Raw genomic sequence first — 20,922 nt, forward strand, 5'->3', positions numbered from 1 at the left:
ACATTGGCTTAACATCTATCTGGTCACGTCAGAAAATGGAGCAGCATATATGAAAGATTGAATTGATGGAAAAGCCAATGTTAGTTTGTCTTGCATCAAGTCAAGTGAGTAAATAAGGCACAAATCAAACTTGTATTCTGTTTTTTTGAAAAAAAAAGAAATAACGTCAATGTTTGAACAGATATATTTACCGAAGGAGTATTAACTTAATTACTAAGGGACGATTTTAGTCAGCATCAGGCTACGCAGAACTCATTTTGAGAATAACTTGCATTACCTTGTTTAGTTCTTTCTGATTTTGAAAAGATGAGAGTTTTTTTCGAAATTTTCCTTCTTTGTATTTTTGAGTAATGAATTCAAGACGATGGCTTGGGGGAGCATCCATATCCAGTTCTTCACCTGCTTTGAGATTTGCTGTCCAAAAAGCATTGACTGTCCTGTTTCCGACCACAATGAAGAGCTGCAATTCAATCAAGAGGCTCAGCTATTAGACCCTGGTAGTCTTTGGCACAAACATTTTTATTTGTTTTCAATTTCAAAATTCAACTTTTCGGTTCCAAAGCACTTTATGTATAAAACCTTGTGGGGCTAAAGTTTCAAACATATGCAAATCTATTTTTTGCATAAGAAACATAGCTGCTGGAACTTTGAACTTCAGCCAGGTGCGCCAAAACTGTTGAGAGTGAGGAGTCATGATCAGAATGCCTGTGTGTTAGGAAAACAGATATGGTAGCAAAGCATCCAAATGCTTCAGTCAGGCAGACTGCAAGTCCATTCCTAATACATATTTCAGACCAGTTTGAGCTTGGTACAGCAATCATTCAAGCAGTTCCATGAATACAAACCTATTCATGGAAACCTAAATTTTTGTTGGCTTCAATGGTACTTTTTTTTTTGCTTGCTTTTAAGGGGCAATTTAGCATGGCCAATCCACTACCCTGCACATCGTTGGGATGTGAGGGTGAGACCCACGCAGACACAGGGGGAATGTGCAATCTCCACACAGATAGTGGCCCGGAACCGAGTTTGAACCCAAATCTTTGGTGCCGTGAGGCTGCAGTGCTAACCACTGTGCCACCATGCCACCCTAAGTGGTCAATTCTTTTGACCAACATCTAGCTAGTGGAAACTACGGGGCCATGGCATGGAGTGTGAGAAGCAATAATTTTAATAAACTGCTGATTTATTCCCGTGAGCCTATTCCCATTTACCTCAGTAAAATACTTTGAAGCATAATTTACTGATGTACAGATTCCTATCAACAAGCTGACACCATGAATATAGTGTCTGCATTAGAGGGCTAATTAAAAATCCTGTTGTAAAATAATCCTTAGGAAAGAGTGACCATATTATGTCAGAATTTTTCATTAAGTCTGAAAGCAATGTAGTTCAATCCGAAACTAGGGTCTTAAATCTAAACAAAGGGAACTATGCAAACTATGCAAGTTTGTTGTGGTGGATTGGAAAAAAATATTTTAAAAGTATGACAGTAGACAGGAAATGTTCATATTTAAAGAACGAATACACAGCTTACAAATATACATTCCTTTAAGGCACAAAAGCCCAACAGGAGTAATGAGTCAACCATGGCTAACATAGGAAGTTAATGATTTGTACAGATATAATTGGGGATTGGGTTCCTGGACACGTTGGGAGACATAAGGCACCCTTTGGGAGACGTATGGTGCCATTTGGCATTGTTAAAAGTAAACATAACTATGCACGTTTTGCGCACAAACCAGCTGCCACTGAACTGTAAAGGGCTCTGTAGCTGTTAAGGAACCAACCAGCTGCCAAAGAACGTTTAAACAGGTGGTCAACAGTCAAACCTGTTCAGGCAGAATCAAACCTATCAAAACTGTTCAGGAACTGTTAAACCTGACATAGCTGCCCAGGAACTGTCAAGCCTGTCTAGGAACTGCCCAAGGATTCTACGTGAATTGACATGGAGGGATAAGGGCAAAGTATGGCAGTACGTTGCCATGGAGTTTTGAGGGCAGGTATGGATTGGCAGGAAATGGGGAGCGTGTAGGGTGTTGAGGGCTAGAGGGATTTACTTTTTACATTTTGTAAAAAAATCTTTTTATTCGTCATATTTTCATCTTTTTCACCATACAAACAAAAAAAAGAGAAACAACAACAAAATGACCCCATCAATATGCAACCTAAAATATTGACTTGCAAGTTAAAACTAAAAAGCAAACGACAAACCAGAGTCCCCCTTGCCATCCCCCCCTTCAACGGCAACCAACTCCCAAAACTGCATAATAAAGAAACCCTATGAATTGTAGAACCCCTCCTTCACACCCCCCCCCCCCCCCTTTACCTCAAACTTCACCTTCTCCAGGGTCAAAAATTCTTGCAGGTCCCCTCGCTACACCAAGGCACAGGGCGGGGAAGCTGACCTCCACCCCACAGGACCTGCTTATGAGCAATCAGCGAGGCAAGGCTAAAACGTCTGCTCCTACAACTTGGGTCGGTCCGATGCCCCGAGAATGGCCTCTAAGGGACCAGGCTCCAAGTCTATATGCAGCATCCCCGAGATGATGTTAAATATCTCCCTCCAATATCTTTCCAGCTTCGGGCAGGAGTACAACATGTGCACATGGTTTGCGGGCCCCCTCCCACACTACTCACAGGCATCCTCTACCCCCTCAAAGAGTCGGCTCATCCTTGCACTTGTGAGGTGGGTGCACCCTATACCCAACCTTCAATTTTAATAACACTCCAGCGCCTGTTCAGGTACACAGAGGGAGAGTTCAGAATGTCCAATCCACCTAACAGCATATCTTTCGGGACTTCTGGGAAGAAACGGGAGCATTTGGAGGAAACCCACACAGAAACGTAGAGAACATGCAGACTGCACAGACAGTGACCCAAGGGTGAATCAAACCTGGGACTCTGGTGCTGGGAAGCAATAGTGCTAACCACTGTGCTACAGTGGCACCCATTCAGCCTCAACATCGCACGAGGTTGAAGCATTCACCCTTCGCAGCATCTCACACCACAGTGCCTCTTCCATCACCTCCCCCAGCTCTCCCTCCCACTGAATCTTAATCCCTGATGCACGATAAATGACCACTAAAGCGAGGTGTAGTCCAACTGAAGGCTTTAATAAGCTAGATGTTTCCCCCAGCAGCTCAGGTACAGAATGAAGGCTGCTGGGACGGCAAGGGCTCATATACCCCGCCTAGCAGGGCGGAGCTACTATACATCTTAACCAATAGAAAGCATACTGTTCAAATATACGGAGGCTGCTAGGGGTAATGATGATGCCCCCACCAGAGGGGGAAGCAGAGATAGTGGTGGCGATGGACGCCGAGAAAGCATTTGATAGAGTGGAGTGGGATTATTTGTGGGAGGTGCTGAGGAGATTTGGCTTTGGAGATGGGTATATCAGATGGGTACAGTTGCTGTATAGGGCCCCGATGGCGAGCGTGGGCACGAATGGATGGGGGTCTGATTATTTTCGGCTCCATAGAGGGACGAGGCAGGGATGTCCTCTGTCCCCGTTATTGTTTGCACTGGCGATTGAACCCCTTGCCATAGCATTGAGGGGTTCCAGGAAGTGGAGGGGAGTACTCAGGGGAGGAGAGGAACACCGGGTATCTCTGTATGCGGATGATTTGTTGCTATATGTGGCGGACCCGGCGGGGGAGATGCCAGAGATAATGCGGATACTTGGGGAGTTTGGGGATTTTTCAGGGTATAAACTGAACATGGGGAAAAGTGAGTTGTTTGTGGTGCATCCAGGGGAGCAGAGTAGAGAAATAGAGGATTTACCGTTGAGGAAGGTAACAAGGGACTTCCGGTACTTGGGGATCCAGATAGCCAAGAATTGGGGTACATTACATAGGCTTAATTTAACGCGGTTGGTGGAACAGATGGAGGAGGACTTTAAGAGATGGGACATGCTGTCCCTGTCACTGGCGGGTAGGGTGCAGGCGGTTAAAATGGTGGTCCTCCCGAGATTCCTTTTTGTATTTCAGTGCCTCCCGGTGATGGTCACGAAGGCTTTTTTCAAAAGAATCGAGAAGAGTATTATGAGTTTTGTGTGGGCCGGGAAGACCCCGAGAGTGAGGAGGGGATTTTTGCAGCGTAGTAGGGACAGTGGGGGGCTGGCACTACCGAGCCTAAGTGAGTACTACTGGGCCGCCAATATTTCAATGGTGTGTAAGTGGATGGGAGAAGGGGAGGGAGCAGCGTGGAAGAGATTGGAGAGGCCGTCCTGCAGGGGGACTAGCTTACAAGCATTGGTGACGGCACCGTTGCCGTTCTCACCGAGGAAATACACCACAAGCCCGGTGGTGGTGGCTACATTGAAAATTTGGGGGCAGTGGAGACGGCATAGGGGAAATACAGGAGCCTCGGTGCGGTCCCCGATAGGAAATAACCATTGGTTTGTTCTGGGGAGAATGGATGGGGGATTTGGAGTATGGCAAAGAGCAGGGGTAGCACAATTGAGGGATCGGTTCGTGGATGGGACGTTTGCGAGTCTGGGGGCGCTGACGGAAAAATATGGGTTGCCCCAAGGGAATGCATTTTGGTATATGCAACTGAGGGCTTTTGCGAGGCAACAGGTGAGGGAATTCCCGCAGCTCCCGACGCAGGAGGTGCAGGATAGAGTGATCTCAGAGACATGGGTGGGGGGTGGTAAGGTGTCGGACATATATAGGAAAATGAGGGACGAGGGGGAGAGCATGGTAGATGAGCTGAAAGGGAAATGGGAAGAAGAGCTGGGGGAGGTGATTGAGGAGGGACTGTGGGTTGATGCCCTACGTAGGGTAAACTCATCGTCCTCGTGTGCCAGGCTAAGCCTGATACAATTTAAGGTGTTACACAGGGCGCATATGACTGGAGCACGGCTTAGTAAATTTTTTTGGGTAGAGGACAGGTGTGCGAGATGCTCGAGAAGCCCAGCGAATCACACCCACATGTTCTGGTCATGCCCGGCACTACAGGGGATTTGGGTGGGGGTGGCAAAGGTGCTTTCGAAGGTGGTGGGGGTCCAGGTCGAACCAAGCTGGGGGTTGGCTATATTCGGGGTTGCAGAAGAGCCGGGAGTGCAGGAGGCGAGAGAGGCTGATGTTTTGGCCTTTGCGTCCCTAGTAGCCCGGCGCAGGATATTGTTAATGTGGAAGGAAGCCAAACCCCCGGGCGTGGAGACCTGGATAAACGACATGGCAGGGTTTATAAAGTTAGAACGAATTAAGTTCGTATTAAGAGGCTCGGCTCAAGGGTTCACCAGGCGGTGGCAACCGTTCGTCGACGACCTCACAGAAAGATAGAGGGAATGGAAAAAAAGACGACAACAGCAGCAACCCAGGGGGGGAGGGGGGGGGGGAGAGAAAATCGGACGGACTCTCAGGGATGTTATTGTATATGTATAGGCATTTGTTATAGGTAATGGTATATTGGACTGTTGGATTGTATCTTTGGAGAGTATTTATTTTTGACAAGGCAGTTGCCATTTAGTTTTGTTTTTGCTTTTGTTCATATATTATTTATTTATGTTTAAAACTGGCCACTGTTATTTATATCGCTTTATTGATGTGTAAAAGAAACACTACGTATTATGTTTGGCCCAAAAATCTTGAATAATATATATTTTTTTAAAAAAGAAAGAATACAGTTTCCACCAACGGTGCTCCAGCCTATCAGGTACCGTAATACCTCTACTACGACAATCCCCTCCATGGATATCCTCCTCCAAAATCCTCCCATAGATCGCCAACACCACCCCCTTTTCCAACCCTCCCGCTGACAGTACCGCCTCGAGGGGCCGGAGCTATCGGGAAGATCGCAAACTCCTTCCTCGCAAAATCTCGGACTTGTAGGTACTTAAACCCTTCCTCCTGCACCAACCAGTACTTCTCTCCCAGCTCCCCCAACCTCGCAACTCAGAAACAGATCCTTCACTGCTCTAATCCCCCTCTCCATCCATCTCTGAAACCTCACATCCAATCTCCCCAGCTCAAAAATATGATTCCCCTAATCAGCACTCCACCCGACCCAGCCTCCAACTCAAAATGCTTCTGAACTGTCTTCAGATCTTCAAAGTTGCATCCACCACCGGGCTCACCGAATACTTACCCGGGGCTATTGGGAGTGGCGCCGTTGCCAGCGCCCTCAACCCCGACACGAGCCCTCTTCCATCTTAACCCACCGGGACTCGCTCCCCGCCACGACTCAGCCCCACACCCTCTCAGCGTTCACCGCCCAGTAATAACAGAATAAGTTTATGAGCCCCAGCCTTTTCACTTGTCGTCCACTCTGCAGAACCGCCCTCCTAACCCACCTACCCCCCCCTCCTAACCCACCTACCCCCCCCCCCCCCCACCAAATAAACGAGGAGACCCGCTTGTCTACCTCCTTGAAAAAAGATTTGGGTAGAGAGACCGGCAGGCACTGAAATAGAAACAGAAATCGCGGTAGCACATTGATTTTAACTGCCTGCACCCCACCCACCAACGACAGAGGGAGGTTGGCCCACTTTGCCAAATCGGCCATCACCCTCCCCAACAAACTAGTAGAAGTTTGCCTTCGGAGCCCACCCCAGTGCTGAGCCACCCTGCACACCAAAGTACCTGAAATAGGTTGCCGCCCTACAAAATGGCAGCTCCCCCCACACCGTCCTCACTCCTGGTTGAGACACCATAAAATGCTCGCTCATACCTAGGTTCAATGTATACCCTGAGAACGACCTGAATCTTTGGAACAGCCCCATTGTATTCCCCACCGAAGTACTCGGCTCTGAGGTGTACAGTAATAAGTCGTCAGAGTACAAGGATAGTCAATGATGCCCCCCACGCCCCACTATCTCCTTCTGGAAGACGGAGCTCCTTAGAGTGATGGCCAGCAGCTCTATAGCCAACATTCTCCCCCCCCCCCCACCCCCCCCCCGCAACTATCTCATTCCGGAAGGCGGAGCTCCTTAGAGCGATGGCCAGCGACTCTATAGCCAATGCACACAGCAGGGATTGGGAGGGGAGGCACCCCTGCCTAGTACCCAGGTGCAGAGCAAAACATCCCAAACTCATGTTATTCGTGCGAACACTCGCCATTGGCTCCCGAGACAACTGCCATACCCACGCCGTAAACCTCGGCCCGATCCCAAATCTTTCCAAGACTGCCATCAAATAACCCCACTCTACCTGATCAAACGCCTCCTCCGCATCTAGTGACACCACCACCTCCGTCTCCTTCCCGCCTGACGGTGACATGATCACATTTAACAACCTTCTAACATTCGAGAACAGCTGCCTTCCCTTTATGAACCTTGTCTGATCCTCTCCTACTACCTTCGCGAGGCACCCCTCCAACCTTGCCCCAGCCAGTATCTTGGCATCCACATTCAGTAGGGATATGGGGTTACACATCCCACACTCCACTGGGTCCTTGTCCTTTTTTAACAGCAGGGAAATCGAAACCTGTCCCAACGTCTGCAGCAAAGTCCCCCTACCGATCGCCTCCTCAAACATTCCCACTATCAGCAGCGCCAACTTGTCCTTAAACCCCTTATAGTATTCCACTGGGAACACATCCGACTTGCCTGACTGAATTGATTGATCCCGATTGCTGCCTTTGTTGCCTCCTGCTCCCTCACCGGCCCCTCCAGCCCTGCCCTATCTTCCTCCCCCAACTTCGGGTGCTCCAACCCGTCCAGCATTCCCACATCTCTCGCTACCCTCCCGTCGGTTCCAACCTATACAACTTCTCATAAAACATACCAAAAACTTTATTAACTGCTCCGGGACCACCACTAACTTCCCCGTCTTATCCCGTACATGGGCAATCTCCCTCGCTGTCGCCTTCCTCCTGGCTGGCCAACGTACGCCTTTTCCCCATGTTCGTAAACTGCCCCCCCCTTGCCCATCTCAATTGTTGCACTGCCTTCCCTGTGGACAACCGGTCAAACTTTGTTTGAAGCTCCTTCCTCCTGTCCAGGAGGGCAGGGTCCGAGTCCCCTGCATACCTCCTATCCACTTCAAACATCTCCACAATCAACTTTTCCCGCTCCTCCCCCTCCTCCTTGTCCACCTTAGCCTTCAGCTAGATCACCCCCCCCCCTTCACTACTGCCTTTAGAGCCTCCCAAATCACCGCCTGCAAAATCTCCCCAGTACAATTGAATCCCACAATCATCTTCCCAAACGTATCACAAAACTCTGGTTCCCCCAACACCCCCACTGCATTCTCCATCCCGATCTCTGGGCCAACCCCTTCTCCAAGACCACATCCACCCAATTTGGCGCATGATCCGAGATCACTAACTCAGAATACTCCGACCCCTCGACTCCAGCCAATAACACCTTCCCCGCCACGATAAAGTCTATTCTTGAATATACTTCATGTACATGGGAGAAGAAAAAAAAAGAGTACTCCCGCTCCCTCGGTTGAATGAACCTCCATGGGTACACTCTTCCCATCTCTCTCATGAGCCCAGTAAGCACCTTCGCCGCCCCCCCCCCCCCCCCCCCCCCCCACCGGACTGGACCAGTGGGTGCGGTTGCAACCTGACCATCCTCGGCTCTTGCGCCATATTCCAGTCCCCTCCTACCATTAACTCACGAGTATCCAAGCACAGGATGGAACCCAGCATCCTCTTCCCAAACCCTACATCATCCCACTGGGGACTGTATACGCTCACCAGCGCCACCAACCTCCCCTCTTGTCACAATCACTACCTGCCCCCCTAGTCCGCCACCACTTTCTCCACCTGAAATTTCACCTTCTTGCCCACGAATACGGCTAACCCCTGAGCCCTATCAAACCCAGAATGGGACACCTGATTCACCCAGCCCTTCCTGAGCATCCCCTGATCATTCACCCTCAGGTGGGTCTCCGGCAGCATTACCACGTCAGCCTTTAGGCTCTTTAAATGCGCAAACACTCTTTTTAAAAAATAAATTTAAGAGTACCCAATTAATTTTTTCCAATAAAGGGGCAATTTGGCGTGTTCAATCCACCTACCTTGCACATCTTTGGGTTGTGGGGGCGAAACCCACGCAAACACGGGATATGCAAACACCCTTGACCTCTTCACCAGTCCCCCCTCCCCCCCGTCCCCCCAAATCCCCTCACGTTCCACCCTATTATTCTGACCTGGGTCTCTCACCCTCCCCTCCTAACCAACATCGTCATAAGCCCGGGTCCTGCACTCTGGGCCTGATCCGACCCTTTGTTGCCGTTGAATCCCTCCCTCACTCCCAGAATCCCCCCATCCACCATCTCTCCCAGTTTCGATCCTACCCCCCACCTCTCACACCTACCAGGCCCATTGAAACCTGTTCGACCAGGCCCCTCCCCCACTACACTCCCGTTCACTAGCCAACTTTCGCTTGCCAGTGTGAAGGCCCCTGCTCAGACCCCCCCCCCCCCCCCCCCCGCCGCCTTTTCCAAATCCCCTCCCCCATGTCCAGTCCGATGCACTATCAATTACGACGAGACGAGAGTAGAGAGTAATCGAGGCTTTATTACACAGAGATGTGTGGCCTCCTACAGCTGCTGCCGATATGGCTGCAGTTCGGAGAGCGCACACATTTATACTCCGCCTACTGGGTGGAGCCAGCAGGCAGGGATCTACCCCCGTACCTGTAGTACAGGGGCCTTACCATAATACCCTCGTATGCAGTGCTGTATATACAATATAATACAACAGTGATGACTACTACACAGTCCCGGAAAACAAAATTCAAACAAACAAAACAAGTGCAAAAAAACTCCGCTCCAAAAAACCACCATCACCCCAAAGTTCACCAACCTCCTACCTGCTGTACCCCATACCACAGGGTACCTGACCCTTCCCCACCAAACAACCCAAAATAACAAGCCCCCCAACCATTCCGAAAACTCATGGAAAACAAATTAACATCTTTAAACAACAGACAAGATATGAAACTATACACAGCATTTCATCCCCCTTCCCTCACTCCAAAGCAATACCCTGTCCCATCTCTCATTTTAACCCCAGTCCTTCAGCCTTCACGAATGCCTCCGCTGCCTCAAAGTAGAAGTTCTTCGAGTTGTAGGTCACTCTCAGCTTCGTTGGGTAGACCATGCCGAACCTCACACCATTGCTGTAGAATGCCGCCTTTACCAGCTCGAAGGCCGCCGGCCTTCTCGCCAACTCCACGGTCATGTCCTGGTATATACAAATAATAACTGCTTCTGCACCTCATGCCTTTGGTTCGCCCAACTCAGGACCTTCTCCTTAACGTGGTATTTATGAAAACAAATTATGACCACCTTTGGCAGCTCATTTGTCTTCGGCTTGAATGACCGGTAAGCCCTGTCCAATTCATACCGCGGGGGTTCATACCCTCCCACAGCAACTCCGCCAGCATCCTCGCGAAGTACTCCCCTCCACCCACTCAGGCAAGCCCACAATTCTCAAGTTCTACCACCTCGACCTGTTCGCCAGGTCCTGCATCTTAACTCTCAGCCCTTTGTTGGCCTCCAACACCCTCCGCAACTCTTCACCCATCGATTCAAACTGGTCACTGTGCTGTGACAGAGCTTCCTCCACCCCCTTCAACTTCTCGCCTTGCTCCCGTACCTCGGCCGATGTCTTCAACACCACCGCCTTCACCAGGGCTAGAGCCTGCTCCACCAGCACCTTCATTGCTGCCATAATCTCCTTCCGCATCACCTCCATATGCTTGGCAAATTGCTTTTCGAACTCTCCATCACCTTGGTCATCGTTCTCTACTGTGAAGGTGCATGGCCTCAAACAGCGACCCAGCCTCCGCCATCTTTCCTGCAGCCGGGCTGACCCCTTCACTCGACGGCGAACCTTCGCTCGCCCCTTCTCCCCCAATGGCTTTTTTCTGGTACTTTGAAATTACCCTCCTTCCTTATGTCTCCCTGCACCAACTCATCCTAAAGCTGCTCCTGAGCCCAGGCATTAAATTCCAAAACTGAGCCTCGAGCAGGAGCTGCCCGATGTGCGACTTCCACCTACATCCCACCACCGGAAGTCTAAATAATTATTTTTCATTTCTTTAAACACAGGGCCAGAGCAAAGAGGCTGGCCGTCTCAGCAGCCGACGGATTCATTCCAGGTCATCTGCTCCATCTCCTATTACAGCCCTAGCCCACCCCCAAATCGAAAATCCAACCTGCAGGCGGAAATTTTTAAAAGGCCAGGCATAGTTGTTAGCGCTGCTGCCTCACAGCACCTTGGACCCAGGTTCAATTCCAGCCGTGGGCGACTGTGTGGAGTCTGCCCGTTCTCCCCTTGTCTGCGTGGGTTTTCTCCGGGTGCTCCAGATTCCTCCCACAGTCGAAAGATGTGCAGGCTAGGGGAATTGCCGATGCAAATTGCCCTTTAGAGTCCAATGATGTGCAGGTTAGGTGGTGTTACAGAGATAGGGCGGGGAATAGGGCCTAGGTGAGGTGCTCTTTCAGAGGGTCGGTGCAGACTCGATGGGCCGAATGGCCTCCTGCTGTACTGTCGGGGTTCAATGGATTCTATCTCCAGTCTCGGCGGATCGAACCCAGGGATGAAAATCTTGGCCCAAATGTCCATTTTGAGCTGTGGGCCCACACCAAGTAGGAACTCTACAAACCTTTGGCACATTTTTTACTGTTAACATTTTGAAGTAACATGGTTCCCCATTTATGATTCACAAGATCAACATGACTGTGGGCTGGGGTGAAGTGTAACTTTAATCAGTGAGTCACAAGACATAATATGAATGTAAAGTTATCATTACACATAACATGACTTTTTAAGTGCTTCTTCGGCACAACTAGATACATCCTTTCTGACTAAATCTACAGTAGTCACCTTCAGCAGTCAATTATTACCATTTAGTCTCTCAAGTATGCTGTCTAATTATTATACTGACTACCTGGTCAGAGTGAATATGTAATCATCTTACTAAACAGGCCACAGAATTGTCTCAGAGAAACTCAACATCATTTGAGAGGGATGAGAAACATTATGCCAGCAGCCTTCTTAATATTTTATGAAGGTTGTATTAGTAACCCTAGAAACGTTCTAAAAGTTCAATTTAAATTTCCTGTGTGCAAAACCATGGTCAGGAATCAGATTTGTAAATCACGACAAAACTTCTTGTGGGCAATAGAATGAAAATCACTTCATTATCAGTCACCTACGCACTCAAGCAAGCTCCAGGTGTCGTTTACATAGATTGGTGAATGTATGAGCACATTTTGGGAAGCAGTATCCAAGTCAACTGCTTCAAGTTGTAGTGATAAAGGCCAGCACAGAAGGTAAAACACTCATCAAGAGAGTTAATATAATTAAAAAACACATTAGTCAGCCGACTACTGGAAAAAATATTGACCTTTACAGGATACATCATTAAAGCAATATGCTAATGCATTCTCTGTCATGAAGGAACGTTAGGGAAAAAGTTGGACTTTTACACAGGAGAAAAAAGGACGCCATGAAATAGAAGTTTGCAAAAATATGAAGATGGTAAGAAATATCAGTAAGATTGCCTATTTCCATGATTTAACAACACCCTTCCCTGGCCTGCCTCTGTTCATAAGCTGTTGAAACTCTAATCCACGCATTTTGATGCCTTCAGACTTGAGTATTCCAGTGCTCTTCCGGCCCTTCTGGTTGGCCTCCCATATTCTACATCATGTAAACTTCAGGTCATCTTAAACTTTGCTCCCCATGTTCTGATTTGATCCAAAGCCTTCACCCATCACCTCCGTTTGCTGATTTTGCTGATTAAGCCAGGCCTCACACTTGTCTTCAACTCCATCCATGGCATTGGCCCTCTCTATTGCTGTGTTCACCTCGAGCCCTAAAATGCTCCTTGAAATATGGGACACTAATGAATGGCCTCATCGCTCCCGACCCAGTGATGCAATGAGGCCGTTAAATCCTGAGAGAGGTCTCTTGGGATAGTTGCGACACTCAGAACGCCATGCGAGATCTCGTGAGATGTCGTGATCTGGATCTCACCCTCACTAGGCAGGATCCAGATTTAACCTTTTTAAATGAGCAGTCAGGCTTAGTTGAATACGTCGCCGATTTCCCAAGGCCCAGGAATGAATGTCCACGCCTGGGAGATCTCACCATGCCGCTATTTAGCACTTGTCCACAAAAACATGGACCAGGCATAACAGCATCGGGGGGGGGGGGGGGGTCAACCAAAGGAGGCCCCCGGGTGGTCGGACTCTGGGCAGGGTGGTACCCTGACACTCCTGCTGCTACCTGGGGGCCTTGGCACTGCCAGCTGCGCACCCTGGCGGTGATATCCAGGCACCCCGACAGTGCCACCCTGATGCTGCCAGGGTGCCCTGGTGGCACTGCCAGGGTTCCAGGCTGGCAGAGCCAAGGTACCCACGTGCCAGGTTGCCTCTGCTCGAGATCGGGCACAGGGGTGCGTTGCCTTTACAAGGTGGAGTGATGGGGGCGGGGGCTCAAGGAGCCCCTAACAGGTACGTTAGGGCGTTGGGGCGATCCGGAGCGATGGTGGAGGATTGTGAGATCGGGGCAGCATTTAAAAATGGAAATGTCCGTAAGTGCGGCCTTGGTGGGGTGTTCTGCGCCGAGGCCAAAAAAAACAAATCCCTTTTGATAGCGGGGTCATTCTTGGCACTGCACCCGAGGTGGCTGGGCGATCAGCTTTCTGGGCCACATGCTTGGGAACTCCCTCCTCCTTTTAGACATTCTTTTTAAAGTCACCCTTCTTGACCAAGCTTTGGGCCGTTGGCCCTACTATTTCCTCAGTGACCCAGTGTCAAATTGCGGTTGACAAATTTTCCTGTGAAGCACCTTGTGACTTTCTGCTATATAAAGGCAAACTGTTGTTGATAATAATTGAACTGTTTGAGCTGCGGATATTCAAAAACAAGGAGTGCATATTTAATGTATAAAGCCCTACATAAGGCAGAACTTTTTCAAGACAATGTTAATTATTTAAGAATATACAAGTGGTACAATAGGATTGGAGAAAAGTTCAAGAGATATGATTTAATTTTGGGAGATAAATAACAAGAGAAAAATGTTCAGAGTGTTGTAGATGCTAAAAAGGCTCAGCGAAATGTCATACAGGTTTTAGCCATTCTGTCACCTCTGGCTGTGGAATGTCCCAATGATAGATCAGCATGGAATGAACACTTATTCTTTAGACGTGTACAGTTTCAATAGCATCATCCTTTTTTTAAAAAAAATCTTGGCGCTATGGTGGCACAGTGGGTAGCACTGCTGCCTCACAGCTCCAGGTTCAATTCCGGCCTCAGGTGACTGTGTGGAGTTTGCACTTTCTCCCTATCCCTGCGTGGGTTTCCTCCGGGTGCTCCAGTTTCCTCCCACTGTCCAAGGAAGTGCAGGTTAGGTGGATTGGCCATGCTAAATTGTCCCTTAAAGGTTAGGTGGTGTTACTGGGTTACGGAGATAGGGTGGAGGCATGGGCTTGTATAGAGTGCTATTTCCAAGAGCCAGTGCAGACCCGTTGGGCTGAATGGCCTCCTTCTACATTCTATGATTTAAAAAAAAAATTCTATGATTCTTAACCATTCATGGGATGTGGGTACTGACAAGGCCAGAATTTATTGCCCATCCCTAATTGCCCATGGGAAGGTGGTGGTGAGCTACCTTCTTGAACCACTGCAGTTCATGTGGTGTTATGTAGATCTATAGCACTGTTAGGAAGGGAGTTCAGGATTCTAACCCACCGACAGAGAAGGAATGGTGATATATTTCCAAGTCAGGATGCTTGTGGTGTGGAATGGAACTTGGAGGTGCTGGTTTTCCCTTGTGCCTTGCCCTTTTTAGTGTAGGGGTCACATGATGGGAATGTGTTGACACATCTTGCAGATCGTACACACTACTGCCGTTGTGCATTGGTGGAGGAGGGTGTGAGTGTTTATGGTGGTGCTGATCAATTTGTCCTGGATGGTGTTGAGCTTAAGAGTGTTCTGAGAACTGCACTCATCCAGGCAAGTGGAGAACATTCTATTACATCACACTTCTGATATGCCTGTAGGTGGTGGATAGGCTTAGTGAGTCTGGAGATAAGTTACTCACGATGGAATACCCAGTCTCTGAACTGCTTTTGTACCCAAAGTTTTAATATGGCTGGTCCAGTTAAGTTTCTGTTCAATTGTATTGATGTGTTGGGTGTTCTGGATCACAAACAGGTCACCAACACTGGATTGGACTGGATTGGATTGGATTTGTTTATTGTCACGTGTACCGAGGTACAGTGAAAAGTATTTTTCTGCGAGCAGCTCAACAGATCATTAAGTACATGAGAAGAAAAGGGAATAAAAGAAAATACATAGTAGGGCAACACAACATATACAATGTAACTACATAAGCACTGGCATCGGATGAAGCACACAGCGTGTAGTGTTAATGAGGTCAGTCCATAAGAGGGTCATTTAGGAGTCTGGTGACAGTGGGGAAGAAGCTGTTTTTGAGTCTGTTCGTGAGTGTTCTCAGAGTTCTGTATCTCCTGCCCGATGGAAGAGGTTGGAAGAGTGAGTAAGCCGGGTGGGAGGGATCTTTGATTATGCTGCCCGCTTTCCCCAGGCAGTGGGAGGTGTAGATGGAGTCAATGGATGGGAGGCAGGTTTGTGTGATGGACTGGGCGGTGTTCATGACTCTCTGAATTTTCTTGCGGTCCTGGGCCGAGCAGTTGCCATACCAGGCTGTGATGCAGCCTGATAGGATGCTTTCTATGGTGCATCTGTAAAAGTTGGTAAGAGTCAATGTGGACATGCCAAATTTCCTTAGTTTCCTGAGGAAGTATAGGCGCTGTTGTGCTTTCAGGTTGGTAGCGTCGATGTGGGTGGACCAGGACAGATTTTTGGAGATGTGCACCCCTAGGAATTTGAAACTGCTAACCATCTCCACCTCGGCCCCGTTGATGCTGACAGGGGTGTGTACAGTACTTTGCTTCCTGAAGTCAATTACCAGCTCTTTAGTTTTGCTGGCATTGAGGGAGAGATTGTTGTCGCTACACCACTCCACTAGGTTCTCTATCTCCCTCCTGTATTCGGACTCATCGTTATTCGAGATCCGGCCCACTATGGTCGTATCGTCAGCAAACTTGTAGATGGAATTGGAACCATGTTTTGCCACACAGTCGTGTGTGTACAGGGAGTAGAGTAGGGGGCTAAGTACGCAGCCTTGCGGGGCCCCGGTGTTGAGGACTATTGTGGAGGAGGTGTTGTTGTTCATTCTTACTGATTGTGGTCTGTTGGTCAGAAAATCGAGGATCCAGTTGCAGAGTGGAGAGCCAAGTCCTAGGTTTTGGAGCTTTGATATGAGCTTGGCTGGGATTATGGTGTTGAAGGCGGAGCTGTAGTCAATAAATAGGAGTCTAATGTACGAGTCCTTGTTTTCGAGATGCTCTAGGGATGAGTGTAGGGCCAGGGAAATGGTGTCTGATGTGGACCGGTTGCAGCGGTATGCGAATTGCAGTGGATCAAGGCGTTCTGGGAGTATGGAGGTGATGCGCTTCATGATCAACCTCTCGAAGCACTTCATTACGACTGAAGTCAGGGCCACTGGTCGGTAGCCATTGAGGCACGTTTCCTGGTTCTTCTTTGGTACCGGTATGATGGTGGTCTTCTTGAAGCAGGTGGGGACCTCGGAGTGGAGTAGGGACAGGTTAAAGCTGTCCGTGAATACCTCTGCCAGCTGGTCCGCGCAGGCTCTGAGTGCACGACCAGGGATCCCGTCTGAGCCCGTCACCTTCCGAGGGTTCACTTTCAGGAAGGCCAATCTGACTTTGGAAGCTGTGATGGTGCGTATGGGTGAATTATGGGCTGCTGGGGCACTCGCCAGCGGATTGTTGGTTACCTGCTCGAACCGAGCATAGAATGCATTTAGTTCATCGGGGAGGGGTGCGCTGCTGCCAGAGATACTGTTCGGCTTCGCTTTGTAGCCCGTTATGTTGTTTAGTCCTTGCCACAACCGCCGAGAGTCTATCTGTGACTCTAGCTTGGTTTGATATTCTCTCTTGGCATTCCGGACGGCTTTGCGGAGGTCGTACCTGTATTTCTTATATAGGTCAGGGTCGTCTGCCTTGAACGCCTCAGATCTGTCCTTCAGTAGGGAGTCAATCTCGCGATTGAGCCATGGTTTACAGTTGGGGAACGCACGTACTGCTTTCTTTGGCACGCAGTCGTCCACACATTTGCTGATGAAGTCTGTGGCGTACTAATTTAAGTTGGTCGCTGAGTTCTTAAATATGGACCAGTCCACTGTCTCTAAGCAGTCACGTAAGAGCTCTTCTGTCTCCTCGGACCAGCACTGCACAACCTTCTTAGCTGGATTCTCCCGCTTGAGTTTCTGCTTGTATGCCAGGAGAAGGCGCACTGGAAGTGGTGCAACTCTATTTTATTATAAAGTTAACTATATTTACATACTTGAACTGTGGGTAAATGCAATACCAGCTTTAACTGTTGACCCTTGCCTAGTCCTAACCAGGTGATGCACTCAGCACATGGTGAATGTCTGTGTTGCAGGCTGTGAGCTCTGTGCTCCGAGCTGGCTGCTACTAAAATGAGCGGGAACTTTCCTGCCCCCTGTCTTTATAGCGCGTGTGCTCTCACTGGTGATTGGCTGCGGTGTTGTGTATGCTGATTGGTCCCACTGCATGTCCATCAGTGTGTGTGTGTGTCTGCACCATGATATACTGGTGTATATTATGACACGTATCTGCCAAGATATTGATGGTAAGGGATTCAGCAATGATAATGCCATTGAATGTCAAGGAGAGATTATTGTCTCTTGTTGAAGATGGTTATTATCTGGCACAAATTTTACTCATCACTTATCAGTCCAAGCTCAAATGTTCCTCAAGTCTTGCTGCATGTGGGCAAACATTGCTTCAGTATCTGAGTTGCAAATAGTGAGCACTGAGCATTTATCAGCAAACATTCCCATTCTGACCTCGCAATGGAGGGAAGATTATTGATGGAGAAGCTGAGGATGGTTGTGCTTAAATCCCCACCTTGAGGAACTCCTGCAACAATGTGCAGAGTTTAAGATAATTGGCCACCAGCAACCACAACTATCTTCAATTTTACTAGGAACGATGATAGCCAGTGCAGAGTTTTCCCTGGTTCCCAATGACTTCAATTTTTCTAGCGATCCTTGATGTCACACATGGCCAAATGTTGCCTCAAAGTCACTTGTTTCACTTCTAGAACTCAGCTCTTTTGTCCATGATTGGACCAAGGCAGCCTTGTAATCTGGAGCAAAGTGGCCCTGGCAGAACGCAGCATTTGTTGGAGTGAATAAAATTGACTGACCATCGGCATCTGTGATGCTAGGGGACTCAGGCCGATGCCAAGATGGATCATCCAATCTGTACTTCTGGCTGAAGATGGTTGCAAAAGCTTCAGCCTTGACCTTTGCATCAAATGCTGGGCTCCCCCATCAATGAGGATGGGGATATCTGTGGAGCCTCCACCTCCCATTTGTGATGCTAATTCAAAACTGAATGCAGCAGGAATTCACAGCTTCCATCTGATTATAAGAACATAAGAACTAGAAGCAGGAGTAGGCTATCTGGCCCCTCGAGCCTGCTCCACCATTCAATGAGATCATGGCTGATCTTTTGTGGACTCAGCTCCCTTAATCCCTTTATTCTTCAAGAAACGATCTATCTTTATCTTAAAAACATTTAATGAAGGAGCCTCTACTGCTTCACTGGGCAAGGAATTCCACAGATTCACAACCCTTTGGGTGAAGAAGTTCCTCCTAAACTCAGTCCTAAATCTACTTCCCCTTATTATTTTGAGGCTATGCCCCCTAGTTCTGCTTTCACCCGCCAGTGGAAACAACCTGCCCGCAACTATCCTATCTATTCCCTTCATAATTTTATATGTTTCTTTAAGATTCCCCCTCATCCTTCTAAATTCCAACGAGTACAGTCCCAGTCTACTCAACCTCTCCTCATAATCCAACCCCTTCAGCTCTGGGATTAACCTAGTGAATCTCCTCTGCGCACCCTCCAGCGCCAGTACGTCCTTTCTCAAGTAAGGAGACCAAAACTGAACACAATACTCCAGGTGTGGCCTCACTAACACCTTATACAATTGCAGCAGAACCTCCCTAGTCTTAAACTCCATCCCTCTAGCAATGAAGGACAACATTCCATTTGCCTTCTTAATCACCTGTTGCACCTGTGAATCAACTTTTTGCGACTCATGCACTAGCACGCTCAGGTCTCTCTGCACAGCAGCATGTTTTAATATTTTATCATTTAAATAATAATCCCTTTTGCTGTTATTCCTACCAAAATGGATAACCTCACATTTGTCAACATTGTATTCCATCTGCCAGACCCTAGCCCATTCACTAAGCCTATCCAAATCCCTCTGCAGACTACCAGTATCCTCTGCACTTTTTGCTTCACCATTTATCTTAGTGCCGTCAGCAAACTTGAACACATTGCCCTTGGTCCCCAACTCCAAATCATCTATGTAAATTGTGAACAGTTGTGGGCCCAACACTGATCCCTGAGGGACACCACTAGTTACTGATTGCCAACCAGAGAAATACCCATTAATCCCCACTCTTTGCTTTCTATTAATTAACTAATCCTCTATCCATGCTCCTACTTTCCCCTTAATGCCATGAATCTTTATCTTATGCAGCAACCTTTTGTGTGGCACCTTGTCAAAGGCTTTCTGGAAATCCAGATATACCACATCCATTGGCTCCCCGTTATCTACCGCACTGGTAATGTCCTCCAAAAATTCCACTAAATTAGTTAGACACAACCTGCCCTTTATGAACCCATGCTGCGTCTGCCCAATGGGACAATTTCCATCCAGATGCCTTGCTATTTCTTCCTTGATGATAGATTCCAGCATCTTCCCTACTACAGAAGTTAAGCTCACTGGCCTATAATTACCCGCTTTCTGCCTACCTCCTTTTTTAAACAGTGGTGTCACGTTTGCTAATTTCTAATCCGCCGGGACCACCCCAGAGTCTAGTGAATTTTGATAAATTATCACTAGTGCATTTGCAATTTTCCTTGTTGTTATTATTAGTTGTGCGATCACATAGCTCTATCTACTTCCATTATTTAGCGTGTTTGTAGTCTCTGTTGTAGCTTCACCGGGTTGGTACTGCATTTTTATATCCTGGCACACTCTCTTAGAGTCCATATTGATCGAGGGCTGGTCCCTTGGCTTGTTGATAAGAGCAGAACGAGGGATATGTAATGCCATGAGGTTAGTTTGTGGCTGAACATATTTCTGTTGCTCATGATCATCCACAGCACTTTATTGGTGCCCAGTTTTGAGCTGCTAGATCTGATCTGACTATCCCATTTAACAGTGCTGTAGTGCCACACAACACATCTTCAGTGTAAAAACAGATGTTGCTTCCACAAGGATTGTGGCGTGGTCACTCTTACCAATACTTTCATGGGAAGATGCACCTGCAACATTTAGATTCGTGAGGACGAGATCATATAGCTTGTTCCCTCATGTTGGTTCTCTCACCACCTGGGGCAAGCCCAGTCTCACAGACAGCAAAATGGGTCCTGAAGAACCCAAGGCAGTGGTAATATTGAGCAGCTCTGGTGATGGGCATTGAAGTCTCCCACTCTTGCTCAGTGTTCCTTCCAAGTGGTTTCAAAGTGGAGGAGTGATTCATCAGCTGAGGAAGAGCAGTACACGGAATCAGCAAGAGTTTTCCTTGCCCATGTTTGACTTAGAATTCCATAGAATCACTACAGTACAGAAGGAGGCCATTCGGTCCATCGGGTCCTCACCGACCCTGTGAAAGACAGGTTACCCAGGCCCACTCCCCACCCTATCCCTGTAATACCACCTAACCTGCATATCTTTGGACACTAGGGGGAAATTTTCTAGCATGGCCAATCCAACAAACCTGAGCATTTTTGGACTGTGGGAGGAAACCGAAGCACCTGGAGGAAACCCACGCAGGCAGTCACCCAAGGCT

The 20,922-nt window shown here is 48.3% G+C and overlaps 1 protein-coding gene across 4 annotated transcripts in view; it reads right to left on the reverse strand.

The window, feature by feature from the left end:
- Nucleotides 1–20,922, reverse strand: part of arap2 (ArfGAP with RhoGAP domain, ankyrin repeat and PH domain 2) — a 604,005-nt gene that overhangs the window by 274,491 nt on the left and 308,592 nt on the right. For all 4 annotated transcript variants that reach the window (XM_072496549.1, XM_072496548.1, XM_072496547.1 and 1 more), the window contains one exon: nucleotides 278–460. In XM_072496549.1, the coding sequence (XP_072352650.1) occupies nucleotides 278–460 (183 nt within the window). The remainder of the gene's footprint in view (nucleotides 1–277; nucleotides 461–20,922) is intronic.

The sequence above is a fragment of the Scyliorhinus torazame genome, chromosome 3, assembly GCF_047496885.1.
Source record: "Scyliorhinus torazame isolate Kashiwa2021f chromosome 3, sScyTor2.1, whole genome shotgun sequence".
In the NCBI taxonomy this organism is placed as follows: domain Eukaryota; kingdom Metazoa; phylum Chordata; class Chondrichthyes; order Carcharhiniformes; family Scyliorhinidae; genus Scyliorhinus; species Scyliorhinus torazame.